The sequence below is a fragment of the Oncorhynchus kisutch genome, linkage group LG19 (genome assembly GCF_002021735.2).
Source record: "Oncorhynchus kisutch isolate 150728-3 linkage group LG19, Okis_V2, whole genome shotgun sequence".
In the NCBI taxonomy this organism is placed as follows: domain Eukaryota; kingdom Metazoa; phylum Chordata; class Actinopteri; order Salmoniformes; family Salmonidae; genus Oncorhynchus; species Oncorhynchus kisutch.
This window is the reverse complement of record NC_034192.2, coordinates 37,826,710-37,854,209: the sequence shown is the minus strand read 5'-3', so window position 1 is coordinate 37,854,209 and position 27,500 is coordinate 37,826,710. Positions and strand designations below refer to the sequence as shown.

The 27,500-nt window shown below is 43.3% G+C and overlaps 1 protein-coding gene across 8 annotated transcripts in view; it reads right to left on the bottom strand.

Moving 5' to 3' along the window:
* LOC109865053 (transcription factor COE3-like) overlaps positions 1–27,500 on the bottom strand; it is a 101,255-nt gene that overhangs the window by 37,318 nt on the left and 36,437 nt on the right. For 5 of the 8 annotated variants that reach the window (XM_031797018.1, XM_031797024.1, XM_031797022.1 and 2 more), the window contains exons 7-10: positions 6,433–6,514; positions 6,184–6,301; positions 3,862–3,995; positions 3,125–3,251 (exon numbers count right to left, since the gene is read on the bottom strand). In XM_031797018.1, the coding sequence (XP_031652878.1) occupies positions 3,125–3,251; positions 3,862–3,995; positions 6,184–6,301; positions 6,433–6,514 (461 nt within the window). The remainder of the gene's footprint in view (positions 1–3,124; positions 3,252–3,861; positions 3,996–6,183; positions 6,302–6,432; positions 6,515–27,500) is intronic. The other 3 variants (XM_031797025.1, XM_031797021.1, XM_031797019.1) reach the window with 1 other exon arrangement.

The following is a 27,500-nucleotide window of genomic DNA, read 5'->3' as shown; positions in this document are numbered from 1 at the left end:
CTAGTAGTGGTGGTCAAGTAACAGCAGTGGTAGTAACAGTAGCGGTATCATTATTTCAGTATTTAATGGGGCTGTGTTAAGGCAGGGTGGTGGTGGTGCTGGATCCATGCTGCCAGCCTCAATGCTTGTAATGCATAGATCAATGTAGCCTATGGGGAAGGGGAATCGATGGGTGCTGAGTTATTGCAGTACTTGGCCACTGATTTTTAGAGAGCTGTGTTTTCCCAGGAAAGTCAATACCTCCAGGCTCCTCTCATTAATTTCACCCTCCCCTCCTCGAGCTTCACCTGGGGATATACAACCCCTGAGAGAGACTGGAAGTCTGGGTGAGGAAGGGAGGAGAGAGGTGGCAGAGAGGGAGAGGGAGGGTAGAGAAAGAAAGGGAAAAGAGGGAGGAGATAGAGGTAGATGGGGAGAAGGCTGAGAGGGAATAGGAGGGGGAGATAGAGGGGAAGATGGAGATGTGCAGTTGGTAATGAGAGGAAGACACATGAATAAAAGGGAGAAAGATATGTGCTTGAGAGCCCATCACAGTTGTATGTGGATATAATGTGTGAGATATGGATTTCAAGTACTGCACAAGAGAAAGTCCAAGAGGGGCTCACATTAATGATTCTGACTGGAAAACAAACAATCCAAGAAGCAATTGGTTCATCTGTCTGTTTAGTTATGGGAGAAACCAGTGCCTATAATATCTGTCTAGACACCAGACCCAACACATCTCTTTAGTTTCAATATCAAGAAGACTAAAATCTCTCTCTCTCCCCCTCTCTCTTTCTCTTTCTTTTTCTCTCTCTCTCTCCCGCTCCCTCTCCTTCTCTCTCCCTCCCTCTCCCTCCCTCTATCTCTCCCTCTCCCTCACTTCCTCTCCTTTTCCTCCCTTCTCTCTCTGTCTCATAAGTTCATGTAGACCCAGCCACGTTAGGGCAGTGACAGAGTCAACAAAGTCTTGTTTGTCTCTGCATTGTGGATAAGCTGCAGTCTTCCTATGCTTCACTGAGTTTGAACATAGAGCGAAATAAAAACATTTAGACCCACATGCAATTCTTTCAAAACTCATAGAAAGCTCGGTCTTTTGGCATGATATCAAACAAAATAAATGTGTTGATGAAACCTTTGATATGTCATAACGATATACAGTAGGTACGTCCCTCTCTACAACTCAACTGATTTGCTATGCTACACTGTTTGATAAAAGAGGGCTATGTTTTTGGGAGGGGACACACTGAAAGAAGAGCTCACTTGGGCATCTGGAAATTCCCCAGAGGAAATGACATCATTGAGACTGGATGCATTCTCTTTCCTGTTCAATTATACACAAGCTATTTAGTATTTAAAAGCTTGCCTCATTTTGCATTCATGAATATAACACACTCCTGGCACAATAAATATGCATTAGAAATGCACACGGACCCATTCCCAATCTTGAAATATGTATGTGTAAATCAGATTAACTGTTGATGTGTGCACAGTACGGGTCTCAATCTGGAAGTAAGAACCATGAGACTTGTACAATATTATGATGCCGCCACCTGTCTGTGTTCAGCCTGGTCTCATAGACTAGATGTAATATAGTAAAGGTAAATCCATGCACTCAAATTAGTATTATATGTTATGTTTGGTGTGGTTTTATAAGACAGAATATTACTTAAGTGGCCGGAGTGGGCGTATAATGCGAACGTCTAGCAACCCAAAGGTTATGAGTTTGAATCTCATCACGGGCAACTCTAGCATTTTAGCTAATTAGCAACTTTTCAACTACTTACTACTTCGAATGTTAGCTAACACTTCCCCTAATCCTAACCTTAAACCTTTTAGATAAACCTTCCCCTAAACTTAACATTAACCCTTTAACCTAACTCCTAAACGCAACGCTAACCCTAACACCCAGCCTAGCTAACATTAGCAACATAGCCACATAGCTAGAATTCATAACGTATCATATGTTAGGCAATTCATAACATATTGTACATCTAGTAAATTAATACATACCATATGAAACGTAATATATCATACTAAATTGAGTTCTAAGATTTACGTACAGAATAATAAGAAATGCTCTGAGACCAGGTTGCAACGTTTGGAACAAAGATACCATTAGGGAAATACAGCTTTGTTGTTTTGCGAACAATCAATGTTTTCATTTTTATTGACTGAAAATATGAATGCTGACAACATTTGAGTACTTCCATAATGATATAGCACTGTTTTGAAGAACACAAAGATATTCAACTCCTTCCAGGGATTCACAACACGTTTTGCTCCAGAGAACACCTCCCGCGGCCTAATGGGCGTACAGAATGAGATAACAAGGGGGCTCTATTCACCACACAGTTCTATAAAAGCAATGCACTGAACAGTTGTCAGTCATATCGCCAAATGGAATCAGATATTAGCATTGCAAAAGGAATCGTAAGCTGGGTTGGACGGCCCATTGTGAAGTTGTCTATTTGCTCCGCTAACACTTGCATCCGAACTAAGCGGTGCTTTGAACAAAGAGGGGAGCAGGCTGCAGCGAATACCTATGTTTAACAGAAAGCCTTAACGCAGTCCCATCTTTCATCCGCAACGGAGTGACATTTACTTATCTCACTAAACAGCCATCCATCTGACCTTTCTGCAACTTTGAATGGCATCTGGATATTCCAAAGTAATAATCGGTAATAGTAAAGCGCTGATTTAAGGGAGCGATACTCCATTCTGGCAGCAGTCACGCCCGGCATAAAAGTCTGGACATCAGACAAAGGCTTGAAGGATAACCTGGGGAAAAACTCCAGCAAAAAAGAAGGGTAGGACTCAATGCCCTTGAACAAGGGAAAATGTTTACCACCTTGAAAGGACAGAGGCGAGGTGGGAATGTAACCACCACTATATGTACGGTCATATATAGCATAGAGGACAATAAATCCTATAGGAAGATATAACAGTCCCATTTTCTATACTCTATATAATGGCTGAATTATGTAATAACGTTTATAAGCAGTTAACAAACAAACCTTCAGATAAAGTGACACCAAGAACATTAAAGGGCAGGAGAGGAGGAAGCAGAGAGATATTGAGAGAGGGCAAAACAAAAAAAACTATGGGAAGAGGAAGAGGAAAAAGAAATGAACAGTGATCTTACCAGTGTAGACAAACCGCCCTGGCGCCCCTTTGCAGAACTGCTTGGATTTGTAGGAGAGTGTGACCTCCACGACCCCTGGGATGTGGCGAGGGGGCGTCTGGACCCGGATGGCGTGGGGGGTAATTAGCTGGAACACATCAACACGCACACACTCATTTAACGCTAAGAGCAGTGCACTGTGGGAGGTACGGTCTATTTACGTTACTTGTTATTTATTTACAATAATGTCTTAGTTCGATCTTCAAGGTAAATTTACGGCATCATCCACCACTCTGTCTAGCAAATTCCCATTTTATATTTATAGAAGTCATTTAGCAGACAATAATATCTAGAGCAACTTCCAGTTCAGGCAGTACATATGGACAAACTATGGAACATGGTAAACCCAACGGAATACACACTGATTAAGGCAGTGAGTTTGACAATTAGTTCCATGTGTGTACCGTATGTGTTAGAGATAGAGACTCTGTGGAGGGAAGGTGTCTGCCTGCCTCTAACAGAGTGACCAAGGACTAAGCACCGAGACAGCCCCTGTCGTCTCTGAAGCAGGTGTTCCACCCTGAACATATTTCAATATCTTATGCACCGGGTCATACTCTTAGTTTCTTCACCTAGACTTTTCAGCTATTCCTTTTTCATGGTTGTGTGTGTGTGTGTGTGTGTGTCTGTGTGTGCGTGCGCGTGCGTGTGCGTTTGAGTGTGTGTGTGTGTGTGAGTGCGTGTGTATCTGGACCCACCTCACTCCAGACCAGCATAGTGCCGAAGACCACCTGCAGTCCATCAAAGAAGTTGTCTCCGATAATGATGACAGTGGCTCCCCCGGTCGTCCACCCCTCACTCGGGCTGATGGCTTTGATGCAGGGCGTAGCTGCTTCGGAAACACAGACAGCAGGACGGGTATGACTTCTACTTAAAGGGACTTAATCCTCCAACTTGTTTTAAGTACAACCTGGGTTGTCATTTCAATATCACTTAAACTTCTTGTGTTACCAGCTTTCGTTTATGAGTACAGTACATAACTGTAGACTAAGAGGAATGTTGTCACTGTCAGATTGCAACATGACATATTGCAAGGGTAGCATTAACAAATTAGCGACAACTGTTTTATGTGAATTCTCCAAACAGATTTCTAGTAGTAGTACGGTCCTGCCTACGGTCCTGCCGTCTATGATGTCAATTAGTTCACTCATCAAAAATGCACAGTTATGATTTCTTTCAATTTCAGAGGATCGATAAGCTCAATAGAAACATTACAGTGTCTCCTGCCTGACCAGACTGTGTGTAGGCAGAACAAGATGGAGACAGACAGGCTGACTAACTGGTCCTGTCTCCAGGATATCTGGCCAAACAGCCACAGCACTTGTAAGAGGGGAAAGAGGCCTGTGATCAAATCATTTATGTGGCTTGCGGTGGAGGTGGGATACCTTTGCCACAGTCTGCTCCCAGATCTTATGCCTGGATTCAAGTCAGGGACAAATGCCAATTCAATTCAATTGATAGGAGTGTAAATCCTATATAGACATACTGGTCCATGGTGTAAAGGTAGTCATGCTAACTGTGCCCTGGAGTGGTGGAACTATTTAGCCTTTGCAAATGTAAAGGTGATCCCTAAACTGGGTTTTCTTTGTTTTTGTCATGAGGTTTTTCTCTACCCAGGCAGAGGGGCATAGGAAACAGACCTTTAAAGAGTAAATTAAGCAATAAGGCCCGAGGGGGTGTGGTATATAGCCAATATACCATGACTAAGGACTATTCTTACGCACAACGCATTGCGGAGTACGCGGAGTGCCTATATTGGCAAAATATCACAAACCAAGAGGTGCCTTATTGCTACTATAAACTGGTTACCAACGTAATTAGAGCATTAAAAATACATGTTTTGTCATACCCATGGTATACGGTCTGATATACCACGGCTACCAGCCAATTAGCTATTAGGGCTCAAACCACCCAGTTTATAAATGGCAATTGAAACCAGTAGATTAAAGGAAACACAGTGAGCTTCCTCCAATGGGTTACTGTATAACAGAGTCTCTCTCTCGTCATTTAACAGTTGCTGAGGGTGTTGATGGAGTAGAGGCTTTTCCCTGGTAGTCACCTGTCATCGTTATTCAATTCCCTCTGCCACAGCAGTAAACACACAGTCAAACGGGGACTCTCACAAATGAATAAAACACAATGGCGTGAAACAGACTGTGGAAACGTTGTACATTTATCTAGGAGGGGGGACAGGGACGGTGGAACAAAGACAGGAGCAGATGTCGGCTTTATCGCCTCTGAAAACATCCCAATCTGGCTGAGATGAAAGACTGTGAGATTCCCTAAGTGGGGCCTATGACTTCAGTGATAGCCTCGTGTACTGTACTGCTCTCCTGGCTGCGCTCTGGTGCTGTCAGTGGTGACCAACCATGGGACTCTCTCACGGTGTTTCTATGGATGCCTAAGTACTGTTTATCCAGTGTATCGCAATGCTCTAGTCGTCTTTCAACTCAGAAACTCTGAGAAGTAAGTTGAAACTGTTTCACTGTGTGGTCGCTAGGCTGGTAGGTTACAAGGGGACAAGGTTTTAATAGTGCTAGCAACTGAACAAGGCAGTTAACCCACCGTTCCTAGGCCGTCATTGTAAATAAGAATTTGTTCTTAACTGACTTGCCTAGTTAAATAAAGGTTCAATATATATATTTTTTTTAAGAACAAGAGTACTATTCTTTCTCACTATAAGGCACCATCTTACATCATAACCGTAAACGACGCAGTGAGGTAGATTTGCCAATGTGATGAAGGGGTGTTTTTTTTAGGGCTTTAGTAATAAGGTCCCCCACTTCAATGAGGATGTCATCATCCTTTTCCAGACTTAAGGATAGGGTTTCATTTCGTCCAATAAAGAGGATGATGTGATTAAAAGTTAGTTGTTCATTGGGGCAAAATAAAATGGGGCGCCATCATTTTCACCACAGCTAAGGTTTTTAGACATTGGTACACAGGTGGCCAAAGACACCAAGACATATTGAGGTTTTAGAGAAAATATCAAGTTGTCTGTAAGTGTGAGATAGTTGTACCTTCAGAGGGGTCCAGGCGTCGAGCCCTCCGGCCATGTTTGGAGTTGTTGTGGACAAACATGTTGTCAGAGACAGCAAGGACATGGCCATCCACATTCACCGTAGTGGAGACCACCACCTGTGAGATAAACAGAGAACCTTTACGATATACTTTTGTTTTTAATTAATGTACCTGGATTGTGAGCAGAACGAGATAACTTGTGTTGTGTGGCACCATAGTGGGAGGTTCAACCATAAATAGGGTCTTACCTGAAACCGTCTCATGTCTCGTGGGTTCCCTGCATTTTTCAAACAATTCTGATTGCATTTGAGGAAGAACTTCAGGAAGAATCTGTAAACACAAGAGAAAGGTACATACATATTACACTGGAACTCTAATCAAAAGGTTTCATTCAAGCACTGAAAACAGTTGATCACATCTAAATGATGACACAATTATCAATAAGATGCTGTGGGAAAAAATAGCAACCATGCTTCATTATGTTGTGGTTGGCCCAAATCAAACGAAGGACATCTCATTCAGTAAATGCTTGAATAAAATCCTGTAAAACATTTGTTTTCATTTAGTCATATAGAAAACAACTTTTTCTTCATTTAGTCATATAAAGACAAAAAGACTCATGGTGTCTCATTAGAGTTGGCTTTTGATTTGTCCTTCTTTATGTCCAATCCTTTCTCCCATGTGTTGATTGACTGTTGTTACGGTAACAGAGGGGTATTGACTGGGAATGGATATCAATGAGGATGAGCCGTAATAACCCAGTAGTTGGAGCTAAGACACCCAGCCATACAGTAAGAATGGATTGCCATCTTAATGCATTTCCCACTGCCATGTAACCTCCGCATATCCATCTCCTGGACCATAAGCCCCTTATTTTGATGGAGCACTTTCTTTTTAATTGCCACATTATTACAATAATAATCCAGGAAGTTAACAACTGGCAAGGTCGCAGACAGCCATGTCACATTAACCAAGGGATAACCTCGTCCGATGCAGCCGGCAATTTTTTTTTTCCATTGCAAAGGATGCTGGGAGTCTTCTGTAGTGGAGAGCAGCCCTGTCAGAGAGAAATAAATGGTTGCTATCTGAAGAGAGCATCGATTTCTCCCTAATAAGACAGTAACAATATCTTTAAAACACACACAGTGGTAAGCGAAGCAATTTCCTCATTGCGCAATCAAAATATCTAAACCGCCTTGAGTGGTGGTACAGTGTTAAGCAAAGAAAGAGAAAGGGGGTTGTGAGTTCAAAAGAGCCTTGTTACATAAAGAAATATGGCCATTTGGTTTTATTTTTTATTTTTTTAATGGCTACTCTATTTAGCTGGTATTGACTGAAACTTTATCTTGGGTGCACTGTAGGCTACTAATGTCCTTTATGACAATGGAATAAAACAACATGGGGAACCCATCCCCAAGCCCAATTCATATGATATTAGAGTCCTTGGGAGGAGTGATATAGATCAATAGGGATTGAATTAAAACGCAGCTGGAGACAAGGGCCTGGCAAGCCAACCAGCCGCGCTGATATTACAGCTACAATGTGTTTTTCAATGGAATTAGACCAGAGCAGAGCTCAACCAAGCAGGCACACCAACTCGCAGAAAAAGCGAGAATCTGGAACATACCCTCTTAGAAGCCCTGGGTAGAGCCAGTTCAGAGTTAAGATTCGCCACAGCTTTCGAAACGACAAGAAAACTGAAGGAAAAAAAACGGAGAACACAAAAATAGGAATAGAGTGATGATGGTGAGGTCCGTGGAGGGGGGAGCATGTGATGTTGCCTCGGCAGCCCCGGATCCTCCATCTGCCACTGGGCAGGAGTTGACAAGGAATGTAAGATTCCAGGTCTCTTCATGGAAAGGCGGCACCCGATCAAAGCCTGGTTCCCTTTGGATTGGTTCTGCTATAGCAGCTCGGAAGCAGTGGGGAAAGTAGCTGCTTGTAGTAGCAGAGGGGGGTGTAACTGCTTGTAGAAGCAGAGGGGGGTGTAACTGCTTGTAGAAGCAGAGGGGGAAGTAACTGCTTGTAGAAGCAGAGGGGGGTGCAACTGCTTGTAGAAGCAGAGGGGGGTGTAACTGCTTGTAGAAGCAGAGGGGGGTGTAACTGCTTGTAGAAGCAGAGGGGGAAGTAACTGCTTGTAGAAGCAGAGGGGGAAGTAACTGCTTGTAGAAGCAGAGGGGGAAGTAACTGCTTGTAGAAGCAGAGGGGAAGTAACTGCTTGTAGAAGCAGAGGGGGGTGTAACTGCTTGTAGAAGCAGAGGGAGAAGTAACTGCTTGTAGAAGCAGAGGGGGACGTAACTGCTTGTAGAAGCAGAGGGGGAAGTAACTGCTTGTAGAAGCAGAGGGGGAAGTAACTACTTGTAGAAGCAGAGGGGGGTGTAACTGCTTGTAGAAGCAGAGGGGGAAGTAACTGCTTGTAGAAGCTGAGGGAGAAGTAACTGCTTGTAGAAGCAGAGGGAGAAGTAGCTGCTTGTAGTAGCAGAGGGGGAAGTAACTGCTTGTAGAAGCAGAGGGGGGTGTAACTGCTTGTAGAAGCAGAGGGGGGTGTAACTGCTTGTAGAAGCAGAGGGGGAAGTAACTGCTTGTAGAAGCAGAGGGGGGTGTAACTGCTTGTAGAAGCAGAGGGGGGTGTAACTGCTTGTAGAAGCAGAGGGGGGTGTAACTGCTTGTAGAAGCAGAGAGGGCAGTAACTGCTTGTAGAAGCAGAGGGGGAAGTAACTGCTTGTAGAAGCAGAGGGGGAGGTAACTGCTTGTAGAAGCAGAGGGGGAAGTAACTGCTTGTAGAAGCAGAGGGGGAGGTAACTGCTTGTAGAAGTAGAGAGGGCAGTAACTGCTTGTAGAAGCAGAGGGGGAAGTAACTGCTTGTAGAAGCAGAGGGGGAAGTAACTGCTTGTAGAAGCAGAGGGGGAAGTAGCTGCTTGTAGAAGCAGAGGGGGAAGTAACTGCTTGTAGAAGCAGAGGGGGAAGTAACTGCTTGTAGAAGCAGAGGGGGAAGTAACTGCTTGTAGAAGCAGAGGGGGAAGTAACTGCTTGTAGAAGCAGAGGGGGAAGTAGCTGCTTGTAGAAGCAGAGGGAGAAGTAGCTGCTTGTAGAAGATGCCAAGACGGAAGTTGAATGCTGATCTCAACTTTGAGAAATGGGAATAAGAGAAAGTGGTCTGTTTTTAGCTCTTGCTGTAAACTGTGTTACTTCACAGCTGCACAATGAATCTGTCACTAAAGGGTTACCCAAACCCATCAGAAAACTGTTTTACTTCACTTAGATTGTAAATAAGAAGTACAATTCTGTATGATTGGACAAATTCCAATCCCTTGTTTATAAACCACCAGGGTTTTCATTATATCAGAAATATAATGACTATACACCCGTTCTATTGGCCTATATTAAGAGTATGAGCATTGAAAAGCCGTTCGAAACCAGACTTGCAGAGATTCTTTTGTTTTAGCTTTCAAATTGGGAGAGAATTTTAAGTGACAGTTTATACGAGACATATGATGCTGAGACATCCTTATCATATCAGAAGAGACTAGAGTTAGTGGGAGAAAATGACTCTCAGGCTTTTGGAAGCTGCACCGCTCAGCACTGGAGCCCATCAACATTTTGACCACGTTTCACCATATATTTCACTTCAAATATTCAATACTCTCTTCTACTGTTATCTCTCCAGCTTCAGTCTCTTGGGTATCTGTGACAATCCAATGAACTTACACACCTGATTGGAAGTTATTTCAAACCTCCTTTCTCAGATAAATATACACATATAATAATCACGTAGGCTAAATTTAGAGAAGGACAGAAGGGAGGAAAGCCAGGGAGTAACTTTTCCTTCTCTGTTCAACCCCTCCCTCCCTCAGTATTGAAAACATATTAAACCACCATAAATAATGAATGTCCATCTACAGCCATGGCTTCGTTATTAGTTCCAGGCTGTTTTTCCCGTCTCTCCTCTGCTCTTAACAAGTAGGTAAAAGCGTTCTAAGCCGTCACCTCATTACGCTGCCCTGCAATCAATTACAGAGGTGTGTGTGGGCCTGCCAGCCTCTAATGTGGAGCTGTGGCTAGTGGCAGGAAGTCCTGCTGCTGTAGTCGTGCTAGGCTAACCTAGTCTTTCCTTTTCTCTATATTTTCTCAGTTTAGGCTGAGTTCCCATTCTTCTCAAGGCATCCTTTCCTTGTCTCCTTTTGTCCTTGTCTCCTTTCATCAGTGACAGCTGATAGACGAAAGGACTGGATGGGTTTACTACTCCATCTCAGTTTTATCTTTCAAGACCATCTGCCCATAAGACCTTCTGCCCATAAGACATTCTGCCCGTAAGACCTCCTGCCCATAAGACATTCTGCCCGTAAGACCTCCTGCCCGTAAGACCTCCTGCCCATAAGACATTCTGCCCGTAAGACCTCCTGCCCGTAAGACCTCCTGCCCATAAGACCTTTTGCCCATAAGACCTTCTGCCCATAAGACATTCTGCCCATAAGACCTCCTGCCCATAAGACATTCTGCCCATAAGACCTTCTGCCCATAAGACCTTCTGCCCATAAGACCTTCTGCCCGTAAGACCTCCTGCCCATAAGACCTCCTGCCCGTAAGACCTCCTGCCCATAAGACCTTCTGCCCATAAGACATTCTGCCCATAAGACATTCTGCCCGTAAGACCTCCTGCCCATAAGACCTCCTGCCCATAAGACCTTCTGCCCATAAGACATTCTGCCCATAAGACATTCTGCCCGTAAGACCTCCTGCCTATAAGATCTTCTGCATATAAGACCTTGTTGACGTAAGGGAGAGGAGATGTGACTATTGGAACGCAGCATGTAGTTAGTCCAAATACAACAGCTTTATGAATAACCTTGGCAACAGAAGCTGAACAAAGCGGCAGTAGGCCATGACGGAGGAAATGAATTAAACACTGAACGTAAAGACCAAGCATCCTAAGAGCCCCTATAGGAAATCACTATGCGGGCCCTCTGACTTAAAATATTACAAAATGAGAGCTGTGAAAGCATTGAAACACTGGATGCAGTGTATTGTGTCAAAGGAATAAAGCTTGAGATATTTCATATTACGTACACTAAAGCTGAATGAGCCTGAGCAGGGAATAAGTGTGTGACTTCAGCATCATTTTCATTACAGGGATGTGAGCTGAGGTCCACTCTGAATGATGTCACTCTGGGGCCACACCCATAGCACTATACTGAAGCAATTATGTCTGGCTCAAATAACAAGGCCCTCCTGACTCCATACAATGCACACACACATACACATAGACACAGACACACACAGACACACACAAACACACGACACACACACACCTTCCCCATCTTTCACTTATTGCGTTAGGCAAGAAGAAGAAAGAAAATCAATATTTCAGCAGGGTATTTTTAAAAGCTGCTGCGTTACCAATTCTGACCCACAATTTGCTTTGAGTGTTTGCTGCTTTTTATGAAAAGTCAGAGCCATGCGGTGGCGTTTACTATAAGATGAGCAACACCAGGAGGCAATGAGATAGCGCCTCAGATTCTTTGAGGTCGACTTCTCCAATTTTTTAACTAAGGTTGGAGCCAGTTGAGAGATGACACGCTACTGAATTGCTTTACAGTATAACTGAGAGAAGGTCTAATCAAACACTTGGATTGGACCCAGAGATTCACAGTCTGCCCAGTGCATTAAGACACTGAAACACAATTAGCTATGTCACTAATTGTTTCACAATCAGTTGTCATTTGATTTGATCTAGTGTAAATTAATTATTGTTGTGCTGCTAAATTCAGGGAACATTGTTCCTCAACATTAGAAGGAACCATATTCCACACAGTCTTATTACAGTAACTAATATTTACTCTTCTGTGTTGAAAACAAATGCCTTCCTCCAATTATTACTGACACATTCTGAGGAAGCTCCTGTACAGCTAATTAGGCTATGAAACGGCTGGAGTTAACAATATGGCTCAGTGTGTGTGTGTGTGTGTGTGTGTGTGTGTGTGTGTGTGTGACCCCCCCCCCCCCCCCCCACTTCTGCCAACTCTCCAAGACCAGGGTTCTCCTCAGCTCTGCTACATGCCATCAATAATTCAGTAGCCAAGATGGCAATTACAGGACCATGTACAATCAAACTAAATATTTGATGAGGCACTAAAACAGTCACTGGAACAGATCCCTCTCTCTCTCTCTCTCTCTCTCTCTCTCTCTCTCTCTCTACACAAACACACACACACATTCTTGACTGTCTATTGTCTTAAGTGTCTTAACAACACATTATGGCTCTGGTCCCTTATTCCCCGAACTTTGCCAGAGACACAAAAGCAGTTTATTCTGCTAAGAGTGTCTTGCACAATTCATTTTCTACTTCTAAAATATTGAGTGGCCACATTATGCGTTCTATAAGGGTCTGTTTCACTTCCAACCATATTAAGGAAGGCTGACTCTCTGCCTGGAAAGGAACACAGTACAAGAGTAGGATTCATCAATACAGACAGATGGCATTAAATATCTGAAAATCAAATCCATTTTAATTGATCGCAATAAAAACCAGCACCAGGCCTTTACCTCACCTTTCATCTTTGATCAGAGGCAGATTATTCAACATTAAAAATAATGTGACATAATATCCATTACTGCTGAAAATGTTTGGGATGAAGACTTTGTCTGAACCTGGTAAATTGGCGGCTGGCCATTTCCATTATAGGATAAAATAACTCTGCTACTGTATAAGAGATGATACATAATTAGATCATAGAAAATATCTGACTATACTAAATCAATATTTAATTTATCATATCAACATTATCCTTTCGAAAGCAGTCCTGATTTGTTATAGTAAAGTGTTACAGTAGTGTTACCAGCTTGTGAAAAATGTTGCTGTGTGTTCAGCAAAATCTGTCTCTGTTTCCAATTTTAATGTGAGATCTATCGTTGAAAAACACATGCAGAATTCCTGGAGCACAGATATGAACAGAACATCCCATCATTATTTCATACAGATAGCGTGGCTGGCTCTATTCTGAGGGTGGATGTGAGAAAGTGCTTTGGTGCACAGAGAGAAAGGGAGTTTGTTTGTTTGACCAAGTGAACCAGTGTTCCTCCACAACCTCCTGTATGTTTGTACTTAACCCGCCTTCGAATCCATGCACAACACACACACACACACACACTCACTCGCATTCAAACACACACACACACACACTCACTCGCATTCAAACACACACACACACTCACTCGCATTCAAACACACACACACACACACTCACTCGCATTCAAACACAAACACACACACTCACTTGCATTCAAACACACACACACACGTACACACTCTGCTCCGCTGCACTCAGGTTACCTCTGGTCCCTCCTCAGCTGTGTTTTGACCCTGTTGCCATGGCAAAGAACATATTGTCTCTCCAATCGAAATCACTCTATGACATAATGCTCTAACGAGAGAGAATAAAATATGTGACTTGCCGTGACCTCATGGTCCAGGCATGGGTTAGAAATTGTAGCAAGCTGCAAAAATCAGTCCTTTGTTTCCACAACCCATAATAATTTCACACACCCGAAAGATCACACTCCCCTGTTACATATGAGTGTAATTGTATCAAACACCTTTAAACCTCGGTACTGTTTGGAAAGTTTGAAAAGGTAGAAGAGACATGCTGCCGTTATCTCTGAGGTGTTTTGGAGGTAGAGTGGGAACGGTGAACAGATGTATTCGGGTTGTGTATTCAGAGCGTCAGATATAGAACCACAACAAACGCTGTGCATCAAAAGCAGAGGCTGAGAGCTCAAACTGAGGAATTCAGCAGGAGTGAAACAGCAGGTGGATACACACACACACACACACACACACACACACACACACACACACACACACACACACACACACACACACACACACACACACACACACACACAATGTGATGAGTGAAACAGCAGGAGGAGGTTGCACACACAAGCATGCATGCATAGGCTACACACACACACACACACACACAAACACACACACAGACCCTATGATAAGTTCCACAGCAGGGGAAGAATCCCCACAATGAGAGGTAAAGCCCTGAACAGCGATGTATGGAGCTGAATGCAGAAGCAGCTCTTTCATAGAGGTGGCGTTGAATAATTCATTGAATCATTAACTTGACTAGGTCTACTGACAGCTTGAAACTGGAGGGTTAAAACATCAATTGAGTCAATTTATATCAATTGAATCTCTTTGAGTAAGTCTGAACCAATTTTTTAAATGTTTGACATCAGTGTCAAGACAGATGAGGCATCTGTCTGGAAACATCTTTCTGTCTGGAAATATTATTACTCTATAGAATGAGCCTGTAAGCCATTTCCATATGATAGGAACTATCACCATATTGCTTATACTTATCCAATCCTCCCAGATCTATAACTGCCTAGGGGGAAGGAGCTACGGGTTGTTTCTGTGCCAGGCATCAGAGAGTAGAATTCAAGCACATCCCCTGTATGTCAGCTGGTCAAAGTCACAGACCTGTGGCTACCAGATAGCCTCGCCTCCATCCTCCCTCACATCTCTACAATCACCGTCTAGACGAGAGAGAGGACGGGCTGTCCAACAACCTTTCCAGTAGAGGAAGAAAAAATAAAATCCCTCCCTGACACATTGATTGACAGCTCCATCCAGGCCCCAGCGCTGAAATCAAGCTGTCAGTCTGGGGGCGGCGACAGAGGAATTGTCCTCTCTGATTTAAATACCGGCCATAATAGGCCGCCATCTATCACGCCTGCCGCCCAGGTTATTCTCAGACACATACATTAGCCCTTGGCCCAGATAGGAATGTCACCAGATTAAACATCCAATTTGTTAACTGGCCGGGCCAGAGGTGCTGCTTTTTGACAGGACTTACAAACAAGCACAAATGGCCCCATTTTTCACACCGGGGCCTGCAGGCTTTTTAATGCAGAGTGGGCCTCGGGCCTAGCGCCAGAGCAGGCAGGCTGTCGAGGTAGACAGAGGGAGCAGAGAGGACTGCTTGTAGAGTGGTAACACACACACACACAAATAAATACACACACACACATACACACACACACAATCACAGACACTGGAGTAACAAAGAGCTGAACACCATACACCTGATGACAGTTTTTTATCCAAACCATGTCTGTTATTCACCAATAAATGGCATCTATCCTGATTTTAGAGGAACAACCTCACAGTACCAGTACATACTGCACACTAAGTGCATGGCAGAATCAATCAGGCCTAATCCACCGCTGTAGCATGCTAAGGACTAAGGAGAGGCAGATTCACTGTATACTTGAGATGAAGCCATATATTTCAGTCAATGAGGGGCCTATGGACAGATTGCGAGCATATTGGTAAACAGAGGGAGAGACGGACTAGCAGATGCCACCAGTTTAGACCCTGCAGACTGGGATCAGTGTGAGAAATATGGGGATGTAAGGCAGACACCAAGCACAGCCAGAGCCATGGAAACGGCCCACAGGGAGACATCTTACTTGGAGGAGAGGGAGAGGAGATATGCTGTACTGTAAAAAAATAAAATAAATGTAGACCACATTTATACATACTGTACTGCAGTGTAATGTAACTGGAAAAAGGGACTGAATCCAAGTCCCATCATTAAGCAGGCTTCAACCAAGATGTATTGTATATCAACTTCCTGTATAGGAGAGTAATATGACCACAGAACTACAGAACAGGAACAAGGAAAATAATTTGTGGTTCTTTTCAGTCACAGTTCAGGTTCCAGTGAGTTGCCAGATATGCTTTTATAATAATAACAATAGATGAATATTAACCACAGAAAACTAGTAGGGTATTTTGTCTCTCAGAAAAAGAATGCAAATTATAATGGTCTGAGAAATGGACCCTACTAAGTAATATCATTTCTCTCACACCAACAGACAGGGTCTTTTTATGATTTCAAAACCGTTCTTCGGGGAAAGAGTGATTTATCCCTCACTTTGTCTGTCAGACAAATGTTTCTCTTTATGGCTATTACTATTCCAAACGGGGCCTGGCGTCAGAAAACTAATATACTGCGTGAAGTATTTAATTAAGTATCTGGGCAGAGATGGGTGAGCGTCTTGCTTTATTGAACCAAAATTAAAAATAACTCTCCCATTTGAATAAATGGCCTGGGGGTTGCCTCTCAAGCGTTTAATTTTAATATCGCTCATGCCACTTTAACCTTTTCAAGCGCTGCCCCCTTCAATTGTTTGTGAATGGAGACAGTACACCGAGAACGCCTCTACAGACAACAGAGACTTCCTCCCCTGTCACCTGACTAGGGAAAAACATGTCAGCCTCCTAGTTGTTCTGTTTGTTTGTACTCCTTGTGTGCTGAAGAGGAGATAAGACAAAGAAAAAGGGAGGAAGGAAGGAGGGAGGAACAAACCGATATATAGGCAGTGATACATTGATAGAAGAAGCATAATGATGCAATCGTTACAAAGTCAGAGTAATTTACGCCCGCCTTTGAAGTCGGCGGAGAACCCAACCATGTTAGACTGCCTCAAACGGTAGGTTTAATCAAACACGACTGGAGCCCAAATAAAAGGAGGAGGAAACTTCATCCGGGAGTCAACACAGCACAAAACAACACCTAATTGGAAAAAACAACGCCGGGGCTTGGGTAGAGAAGACGTTTGTTGTTGTGTTATGCTCCTTTTCTAACTGGGGCTCTCATTTCAGACATAGGTTTTTAACTCACAGAGAGAGATAGCCCAGTGATATTCTCCATCTGTTTGGCTCAAGACTTCTCTCAGCTGCTTTGGGAATGAGGCGGTCATGGACAAGGTGAACTCCATCACGCCATCTGCCTGGACCTTGGCCTGGCCCTGGACACCATTAGGGGCCAGTTGCAGTCATCAAAAACATCTCCTCCCAGTCTCACTGAGCAGATTTAGCTTTATGAATACATTATGTTTCCCGGCTGCTTGGATAAGTAGAGAGAAATGGGTGTTAAGGTTGTGATTATCGTTTCGATACCTTTTGGCTCGGGTTTTAAGAGCAAAGTATGTACGTTTTTTAATCTGTCGCTACGTGAAATGGGTCCGGTAACTATGGTCCAGATTCAAATGAACCTGCCTTTGCATTAATGTTATGCAGGACCTGTGAGTACAAAGTGTGACATTTTATTTGTAAGAGAATAATGAATCAAAGTAAGAGATTAGTGAAGAAATGACAGTTAGTCGAAGGCATTTCGAAACTGAACCAAAATGTAAACGCACCAGGTAAAGTGTTCACCACATGTTTCATGAGCTGAAATAAAAGATCCCAGAAATATTCCATAAGCACAAAATGTGTATTTCTTTCAAATGTTTTTCACAAATTTGTTTACATCCCTGTTAGTGAGCATTTCTCCTTTGCCAAGGTAACCCCTCCACCTGACAGGTGTGGCATATCAAGAAGCTGATTAAACAACATGAACATTATACAGGTGCACCTTGTGCTAGGGACAATAAAAGGCCACTCTAAAATGTGCAGTTTTGCCACACAACACAATGCCACAAATGTCTCAAGTTTTGAGGGGGCGTGCAATTGGTATGCTTACTGCAGGAATGTCAACCAGAGCTGTTTACAGAGAATTTAAAGTTAATTTCTCTACCATAAGCCGCCTCCAATATAATTTTAGAGAATTTGGTAGTACTGTAGGTCCAACTGGCCTCACAACCGCAGACCACATATATGGCATCCTGTGGACGAGAGGTTTGCTGATGTTAACGTTGTGAACAGAGTGCCCCACGGTGGTGGTGGAGTTATGTTATGGGCAGGCATAAGCTATGGACAATGAACACAATTGCATTTTATCGATGGCAATTTGATACCGTGACGACATCCTGAGGCACATGGCGAGGCCCTTTTTTTTAGGTATCTGTGACCAACAGATGCATATCTGTATTCCCAGTCATGTGAAATCCATAGATTAGGCCCTAACGAATTGATTCCAATTGACTGATTTCCTTATATGAACTGTACCTCAGTGAAATCAATGAAATTGTTGCATGTTGTGTTTATATTTTTGTTCAGTATATTTTAAAGCTATCTCTTTCATATAAGCCTGTGAGAAAATAGTCACGAACACGGACCATGTCTGCTGTGCGCATCAGTGGAATCCATCCTAACTGCCCCTGACCTACACTGGAGAGTTTCACTCCCAGTGTGGGAGAATAGAGTTCCTACTAGAATGGACTGCAGATGAGTCAGAGTATGAAGGAAAACATATCCTCTCGACACTCTAACAATACCACCAATGAGTCCTCAGCACACCAGTAATGAAACATTAAATAATCCATTGAATTAGAATTGATGCTGCGTTTAACGTTTATTTTTCATTTAAAAAACAATATGCTGCTCTCATCAGCGAGAAACGCTACATCCTTTATTGTCCAGAGTGCAGAATTGATGTCAACATTCATCTTTTCATATTCCCAGCCAGTGTAAGTGGATTACTCATGAAATCATTCACAGCTAATAGCATCCAGACGCCAATGTGCCAGAGAGGAATTAAGTCTCTCTCCAGAGCGATACAGACCTACAGTATCTTACTGTAACTGCTTCCTGGAGCACTGAAATATGTGTCTCACACAGGGCCGGACTACCACATTTGGGTGTGTGTGTGTGTGGGGGGGGGGGGGGGGGGTCTAACTGCCTTTCAACAAATTTTGCAACGGTGCAGAGAGAAACAGTTGCGATTTCATAATACTATTCTACACATTTTATCATGAGGCTAAGAGAAAATGTTGCAGTTTTAAAGCTATTTTCCTGCAATTCTACACTTTTTGCCATGGGTAGGAGAAAATGTTTTGTTGTTTGAATAGCTCATTTCCTGCAAGGAGGTCGGGGGCCCCAGGGCACTTGCTCTGCATGCCCATTCGATAATCCGGCCTTGATCTCAAATACATTTTCTGTCTATGAAAGTGTCATTCATATTTATATTTATTTACATATTTAGAAAATATACAAACATTTATGAATGAAGAAGAAGTGAAAATATATTTTTTTAAAGAAAATTGTTTGCTATTTGCAGTGGTTTTGTCCCCCAAAAAATATGCATACACACATGCACACATACACACACAAAGATACACAAACGTGCACACACACGCACACAAAACCAACTGATCCTAGGGCTTGAAAGGGTTTAATAGCCTACACCTACTGGTCTAGGTAAAGCAAACAGGCCTCAATCAATGGGGCGCAAGAAACAAAGAGCAAGTTAGGAGAGGTACTTTATTACAAATATCATAAATATTCATAAGTGGGTGAGAAGTGCAGAGTAATTGATATGGAGCTGCTGGGAAAGCAGTAGATATTCCAGCATGGCTGTCTGCCACAGGAGAGTGGAGAGGGAAATGAAGTCCTGAGAGTAGTGCAGGTGCACAGCTTGGATCCAGCCCAGACACACACAGACATACAAATAGGCGCACACACACTCATAAATGTGTTCACACTTACATGAATACATTCTCCAGCATGTATGCAAAAATGAAAAATACTATGCGCTCACATCAACATTACAACACTACAGGTTAACTGATAATAATATGCAGAAGACCACAATGCACACACACACACAGACACACACACACAAAATGCACAAGGCTCGCACAAATCCGAGCTGACACACGGGTCACTCGTTCCAAAAACAGCAACACACTCAGTCACACACGGCCAAATACCTCCGTGACAAAAGCATTATCTCAGCATCAGCTGCTGGTTGTGCTCCCTCTATGGATTTCACATTAACCCTCCACCCTAACCATTCAAATGAGAGTCAAGAGGTAGGTGTGTGTGTGTGTGTGTGTGTGTGTGTGTGTGTGTGTGTGTGTGTGTGTGTGTGTGTGTGTGTGTGTGTGTGTGTGTGTGTGTGTGTGTGTGTGTGTGTGTGTGTGTGTGTGTGTGTGTGTGTGTGTGTGTGTGTGTGTGTGTGTGTGTGTGTGTGTGTGTGTGTGTGTGTTATATGGATTACATACACTACAGGGACTAAGCCAGACATAACATTAAAAACACAAAGATGAGAGCTAGGGGTCAAAAGTGTCAACGACAACAAGTAGGAGACAAAGTCCCTGGGAACAAGCTTATGTTTTCATCTGATTTGGATGATTGGGGATTTTTGTGAAGTGGTTTGACGTTTTGGGGTGGTTAGGATGGTTCCTAATCAGCTGGCGTGTCCCCTGCCATGACTAGGGTTTAGTTCTGTTCTCTGAGGACTCCCATTGGCTGCCCGCGCTTCTGCAATTACACTGCCATGGCACGGAATTCTACTCTGGCGCGCCTCAGTGTCCATTCCGTCCACATGGCACGGCAGACAAGATATGTATAACAATATGGTGCCCAGTGTAATAACTATGGCCAAAATACCACACTGAAACAGTCAAAATCTCACTATCACATTTAAATGCCTAGATATCATTTCCATAAAGTTAACATCATTTAAAGAAAGTATTTGATGCACTGTAAAAATGTACGCCCAGCATTATTCACTATTGGTAATCAATGAAAGACATTTTGTTGGAGTAGATTTGATTGGACTGTGAAGAATGTATGTTTGAGTAGAGTAGTTTGGGTAGTAGATTGTATTGGTGTGCAGATAAGAGGTCCACACAAAGCATAGCCTTTTTACAATTATGACAATTTGCAAATATCTTAGTGGGATAAAAACTACAAACAATCTGCAAAATCTGAACAGGTTACTGCTATAAATATATGATGTATCAGTAAATCAACCATAGCTGTAATGTTCAAAAGATGTGAAACAGGTTTATGGACACAAACGTTATTTCAAAATTCATTGTGAAGGAAACTGCAACAGTCCTTAAATCTTGAGAGTTGTACAGCACTTTGTAAAAGCAGTAGAACTAAGTTCCACTTGTTTCAGTTTCTCTAAACCTCTTTGTGTTTTAAGATTCCGACTCTCTTGTCTCTTAGCTCTGCTAAGATAAAGAGCTAGGACCAGACATGGCAGACACAAGTACACACACACTCCCTGATTTGTAGATGAAGCCAATGTGCGATTCAGGCAATTTGTTCTGTGCCATCTCGGGGACACAGCCAGGTCACATTCTTCCTGGTTAATTAAGGTCTGTGTATCCAACCGCTGCCACCAGCACGCACAAACTGACTGCACCTTAAGCACAAGCAGGACCGTCATATGGGAACTGCACCACATTCTGGTTCTTTTCCTAGTACTGGTCCAGCTTCGCTTCCAATTCGGCTGGCTCCCTAAATGCCCCATCAATATGTTTCATCAAATTAGTAAGCAGCCAAAAATTGACGCTTTTCATTAATTATACAGGATCATTCTAATTGCAAATTCAAATGTATTCGCTCCGAACAGAAGGTGTTCAGTAATATTTCAGGGAATTTGCATATTAAATGGGGGTCGCTGTGTATTATGTATGGTAATGTATGCGCATTGTCTTTATTTCTAACTCGCGGGCTGCTTGCGTGAGCAGGTGAAAAAATTCCAGAGTGTTTAATTTCGCTGAACAAACGCGACGAGGCCACTTGTCAAGTGCTGTATGGTCGGTGTCAATCTTTGTTTTTTCCCACTTTCCTGGCCATGCCTTTGATTAGCAGAAGCAATGGCGCCACCAGTAAACAAACCTGCGGGTTGCCAGAGACAGAGCAGGAAGTCATTGCTGTTCATTTTCTCGGCTTCCTGTTTCACTTTGCCTTTTGTTTCGCGGCTCTTTTCACTGCCAGCAGTCAGAGATGACACTGCATCGTCAGCGGAATTCACAAATAGAGGGCAGGCGTGTTTCACAGCATGCAACCAACTCAGCACGACCTGAACAATGTAGACAGCCTACAATAGAATTAGGACTGTCAGTTGTATTAACTTGAATGAACTGGCTTGTTGGATTCAGGTTACACTGTGTGCAATACCAAACAACAGCTTCACCAAAAATACTTCTTCTGGTTTGATCTGGCTGTGGGGTATTGGGGAAAGAAACTACAAAGCAAATGTAGCCTATGTGTACTTTAAATGTCATAAATTTGTAAGCAGTTTTCTCAGGGTTGCTTATAAACAGTACAATGGCATAAATGAGCTCATATCAGCTCAGTCTTCCATTTGGCTGTGTCCCAAGCCAATCCATCAACAGAGGAAAGGCCCTGCTAAAGGAGATGAAAGGAGGTTTCCCCAGTCAAGAGCATTACACTGGTGTGAAAAGAACAATACACTGCTTTAGGAAAATTGAACATCATTTACACTAAATTACTCTATGCTGTTTGAACTTGGCACAGCATTACCTGGGCATAAAGGGAAATGTGTACAACTGCATTAGACAGAATAACCTTATCTCTACAGTTCTGGAAAAAAATTGAAACAATCACTCCCCCATTTCAACTTCTACACTCTCAAAACATACAGGAAACAGGGACCTTCTTTGTTTTATAAGTCAAATCTCAACGCAGTTGAGCAGACAGGTAGACTCTCATCAAATCTTGATCAAACATCTGTCGGATTCGCTACCTTAGTTTCCAAGGCTTAAATGTTCCCCTCCTCCTCATTAAAGAGTGTACCACAACCTGACACTTTCCTTAAGCTTTGGTGGTGTTTTCAGAGGTGTTAACACAACGTGGGATCATTGAGAAGGGGAGAGCGTGGATCCTCTAGGAAAGGTAAAGATTAATTAAAGCGCGAAGCGACGGTGCTGGGAGTGCTAGCGTGGCTGATGACAGGTTAGCGCTCAGACTGGAGGGTTCACTTAAAGAGCTGAGATCACAGCTCCCTTCACTCCTTCTCAGTTACACAGAACAGCTTTTATTAGCCCAACGGCTCACACACACACACACACACACACACACACACACACACACACACACACACACACACACACACACACACACACACACACACACACACACACACACACACACACACACACACTCTCACACACACTCTCACACACACTCTCACACACACTCTCACACACACTCACACACACACTCACACTCACACACTCACACTCACACACTCACATACTCGACACACACGACAGACAGACGTTACAGTCGAACCATACATATTCCCACACACGCCACGGAGGATACAAACCTCCACTATATTCTATATTCACTATTCAACGAACGTAGTTCATTTAATATGAAGGAAAGGGGGATTTCTCTATATAGCATTAGGAACCACATGATAACAGGCAAACACAAATGCATAAATAATCAACTCTAAAGCAAGAATATGTTTTCGACCATTCTCTGCTATCCCCCTGAAAACAGTGGGAACGGGTAACGGACGAGGCCGTGCCATCTCTTGCACCTCCATCAGAAAGAGAGAGGCGACAGAGTGGAAGTTGCCAGTTTGGCCACAGGGTGCCACTGTGCCCGACGGCCACCCACTCACAGCTAGCCATGGGAAAGTGCAACCTGGCATGCAATTGGTGTGGTGGGTCCACTGCCCAATGAAACCTGGCCCATAGTGAGTTGTACCCCTGGCCAAGGGGGCGACTCCAAGGATGTATCTCCCCTGGATGAATGTTAGCTGGACAGATGGGGATCTGGAGAGACGTTTCCAGCCCCAAGCCAGTCATTGATGTCCAGCCAAAGCTAAACTAAACCCACTTTCTCCATGTCTGGTTCATATGAAAGTGGATCCAATGTTTGACTGAATCTTTACTATGCCAATTGAATGTGACTGTTGTTTTAGCTACGAATGACAATGCCTGTTTGTACTGAAGTGATTGTTTGAGATCTCTGTTCAATGTCAATTTAGCGGTGACGGGGTATTGGATTGTAATATGGCTAAGAGCCAGTGAAGTAAACACACAAGCAAGTACCCATACACGCAAACCCCCACACACACGAACACACACGAAAACACACACAAACAGACACACACACACACACACACATAGATGTCCATAAACACTTTATCTCATTAACCCTGCTTTATCTCGTATTTATACTGATCAACTCCCTCCAGACAAGCACCTTGGTGTGACCCCATAATTTATAGAGGTTCTTTCAATGGCATGTACTCTAGGGAGCTTAATGGTTGTTATTTCCCTTTGTAAGATTATAGCAGACTCACACATTCATTTCATTTGTTATTGCAGTTAATAAAATGTTTCAATAAAAACACTGATTTGGGTTCCTAATTTAAAGACTGTCTGTTTCCTAGTAATACTGTACACCAGAACACAGCACAGAATGAATGCTCTTAGTACTGTTCTATGTTTGTCAAACTTTCACCATGAAGGTTTGGTTTTGGGTCGCCTCTCCAACACCAAATGGGTCGCATTTCCAACACCATGGTATAATTTAGACATAATTGACCGCTGTTCTCAACTTGGCTTTATCTGGAGCTGAAATGTAGTATATTTGTGGCTCTGGTTATCCTCAGAGTCCTCAGTGGGCTGATCATTCTGAGTGTCTGAGGTCAGGGGTCAGAAATGTGTTTACGTTTGTGCGGAGAAGCATAGGACAGCGCCTGATGTCAGCTGGAGCCGGCGGTGTTTCCCAAGAGAAACTTTAGCCACTTCCTCCTCATGCTCCCTTACTCTACAGAGAAAAACATTCCGGGGTTCGACTCTCTAAATAGACAACACATGTCCCTCCAAAGGGCCGGAAGCCAAACTACGTATCATAAAGACAGTGGGACAGTACATCCATGTTGAACAATGTATAATCCGTGACAGTATCCGAGTTGTTGGGTTAAATTCTGTTTCCGCTCGTGAATTTACCATCAACCACAACTCTTGGATAATATTTGTTTCTCACTTCCTGACTTGAGTCTCCATTTGTTTCCTGGATAGGAATTGGAACGGATGGATTCAACCAAACTCTAACATCAGGGTTTTCCATATCAGTGTATCTGCCGTATGTGAAAGCCGCCTGTGTCTGGAACAGGAGCTCGGGTCACGGTCTCTCTGTGAGAGGTGGGTGGAAACACAACAGAGGTAAATCCAGGTTCATGTCTAATCTGCATGTTGGACTACTGTCAATGAGAGGCCTCTGCTAAAACATCTGGACTTGCTATGTTTCCTCAGGTTGAAAAGGAGCACAAGCACTTTTCTGGGGGAAAAAAACTAGTTTCAGCTGAATAAAACTGATCGTAATTATAATAGGAGCACATAAGTAGCTAAACTAATCTAGGTTTTTATATTCAATGCTAATTGTTGTTATCTACTACTAACAAATACAGACGTTGGACCAGATTATTTTTGTTCTGTGGGAATGAAGAAGCTCCCAGTACAGGTGAGAGGAGAACCCTTTGTCGTGTTTTGTAATGTTCTAAAGTTTACTAGATGCACCGCAACATAGATTACAATTAGATAATGATAGGACAAGGCTTGTCCACACTTCATCAGGCTTCATTTCAAATGTAGCCGTCAGCACGGTTTCCTCCACATTAAGTGGACATTCCTGAGCGGGGAGTTTTCTGGTGTCTTATTGACGTGCCAGTGTGTGTGTGCGTGTTTGAGGCAGGAGTGACAGGTTAGGAGAAGCTAACGGTGAGAGTGCATTAATTAATGACTGACGGCTAACAGCCAAAGCATTAATATGACTGACGTATTCGCTTGGGGCCTGTCAGGCCAACACGAATCGATGGATCAATGCCTACACACACACACACTCTCAAACATACACATCAACACACACACATAAAGTACACGCACGCACACACTCGGGTACACACACAACCATGCTCTATCGAAACTAGGTGTCCACTGCCCCTGGCTCTCTATTACTGGACGTCTCTCCTCCTGACGATAAAGGTTCTAGGTGGAACACAGCGTTGATTTGTACTGAAGATTTCTTTTCCCCTCCCTATTTTCCCAGCATATATCCGGGGCTAGATTAGCTCATTAAGGGGACTAGGTTTGGATCTTTGGATCTTCAATTCGGGCGCTGGTGTGTTTTGACAGGTGGGATTAGGAGGGGGTCCGCATCGAGCTAGCTAAGCTCACCGTAAAACCCTGCGCCGATGCGAGGAGTAGTGCCATGCATGCAGGGAGATAGAGACCCTCATCCCCTATGGTACCCTGCCTACTGCTTTCTATACTGTGCCTCCACTACTTGATGCAGGAATATGAGAAAGAGCTCACTCATGCCATAGCAGAGATGGGGAAGTATTTCAATTATTTTGGTGTATGTACTTGAAATATCTATTCATTCTGTGTATTTTGTCATTGGCATTAGGTGACGGGGTTGTCTTGTACTTTACATTTACATTTTGCCCTCCCAATGAGCACAGTGGTAGAAGGACATTTGGCAAAGCTAAGATAGTTATATGGCTAGGCAATGAATGCAGCAAACCAGGCTCATGGGTGTCCATTCGGTGTTTGCCAATAGGCGGTAAATGAACACCTGGCTACAGAGTCTTGGTTCTTGTTGTTAGTTAACAACAAACAGACCAAGGTTTATGATGGGCTGCAGTAAACTGTGGCGAGCGAAACCGAATGGCCAGAAAAATAATACCAACAAACAAATGGTTTTGACAAAGACTGTTGTTAGTGAGGATGTGTATGCATGCGCAAGTGTGTTGGTGTGAACGGAGGACGCATTTGTTGTGAGTATGTGTCCAGGTGCAGGTGTGTGTATGTGTGCTTCTATGTGTTACCACACACACACACACACGCACACACTTGTGTGTTCCCGTGTGTGTTGTAATCCCTCATAGAGCCAACTCAGCAGGTGAAGAGCCTCACTAGAGAGGGGTGATGAGCTGTAGGATAAACATTATCTAAAACTCTCCAGCCTCCCAAAGTATCATCCAGCGTGCTTAAGTTAAGGTGCAGGACCGGGGTGATTTGCATAAGTAATTAGCTAATGTGCTGTTCAATTTCTCTCCCATCTGGCTCCATGAGCCAGACCTCATTTCTCAAATTGACAGCCTGGTCTCTATCGCTAGCAACACTGCAACAAGGCGCCCACCAAATTAATTTGTCAACCTTCTCCAGTAATGGGACATTCACCTTGAAAACTCAATTTACCTGAGTCTGTCTGAGGGAAAAAGCGAGAGAATTTTCTCAAAAAACACTTTGGGAAGAAACAACAAAAGCATGACTGAAGTGTTAGTATATGAGTGTGTATAGAGGGGAGAAAATTGGGAGAGGGAGAGGGGTGTTGAAGTTGGTTTAGCATCACTTGCTGTTTGTACCACATAAAGAACTGCAAGACAGAGACCCATTAGAAGGTCAGTAGAACTGTTACAGTGTAGATGCATAATCCAATAACCCAAACAATAACCTATTCATGAAGTTTGATTTTACACAGAACACTGGATTGGAAATAAAAGTGACACATTTGGCTTAAATGACTGCCAAATTCCTTGACTCTCTCTCTCTCTCTCAAACACAC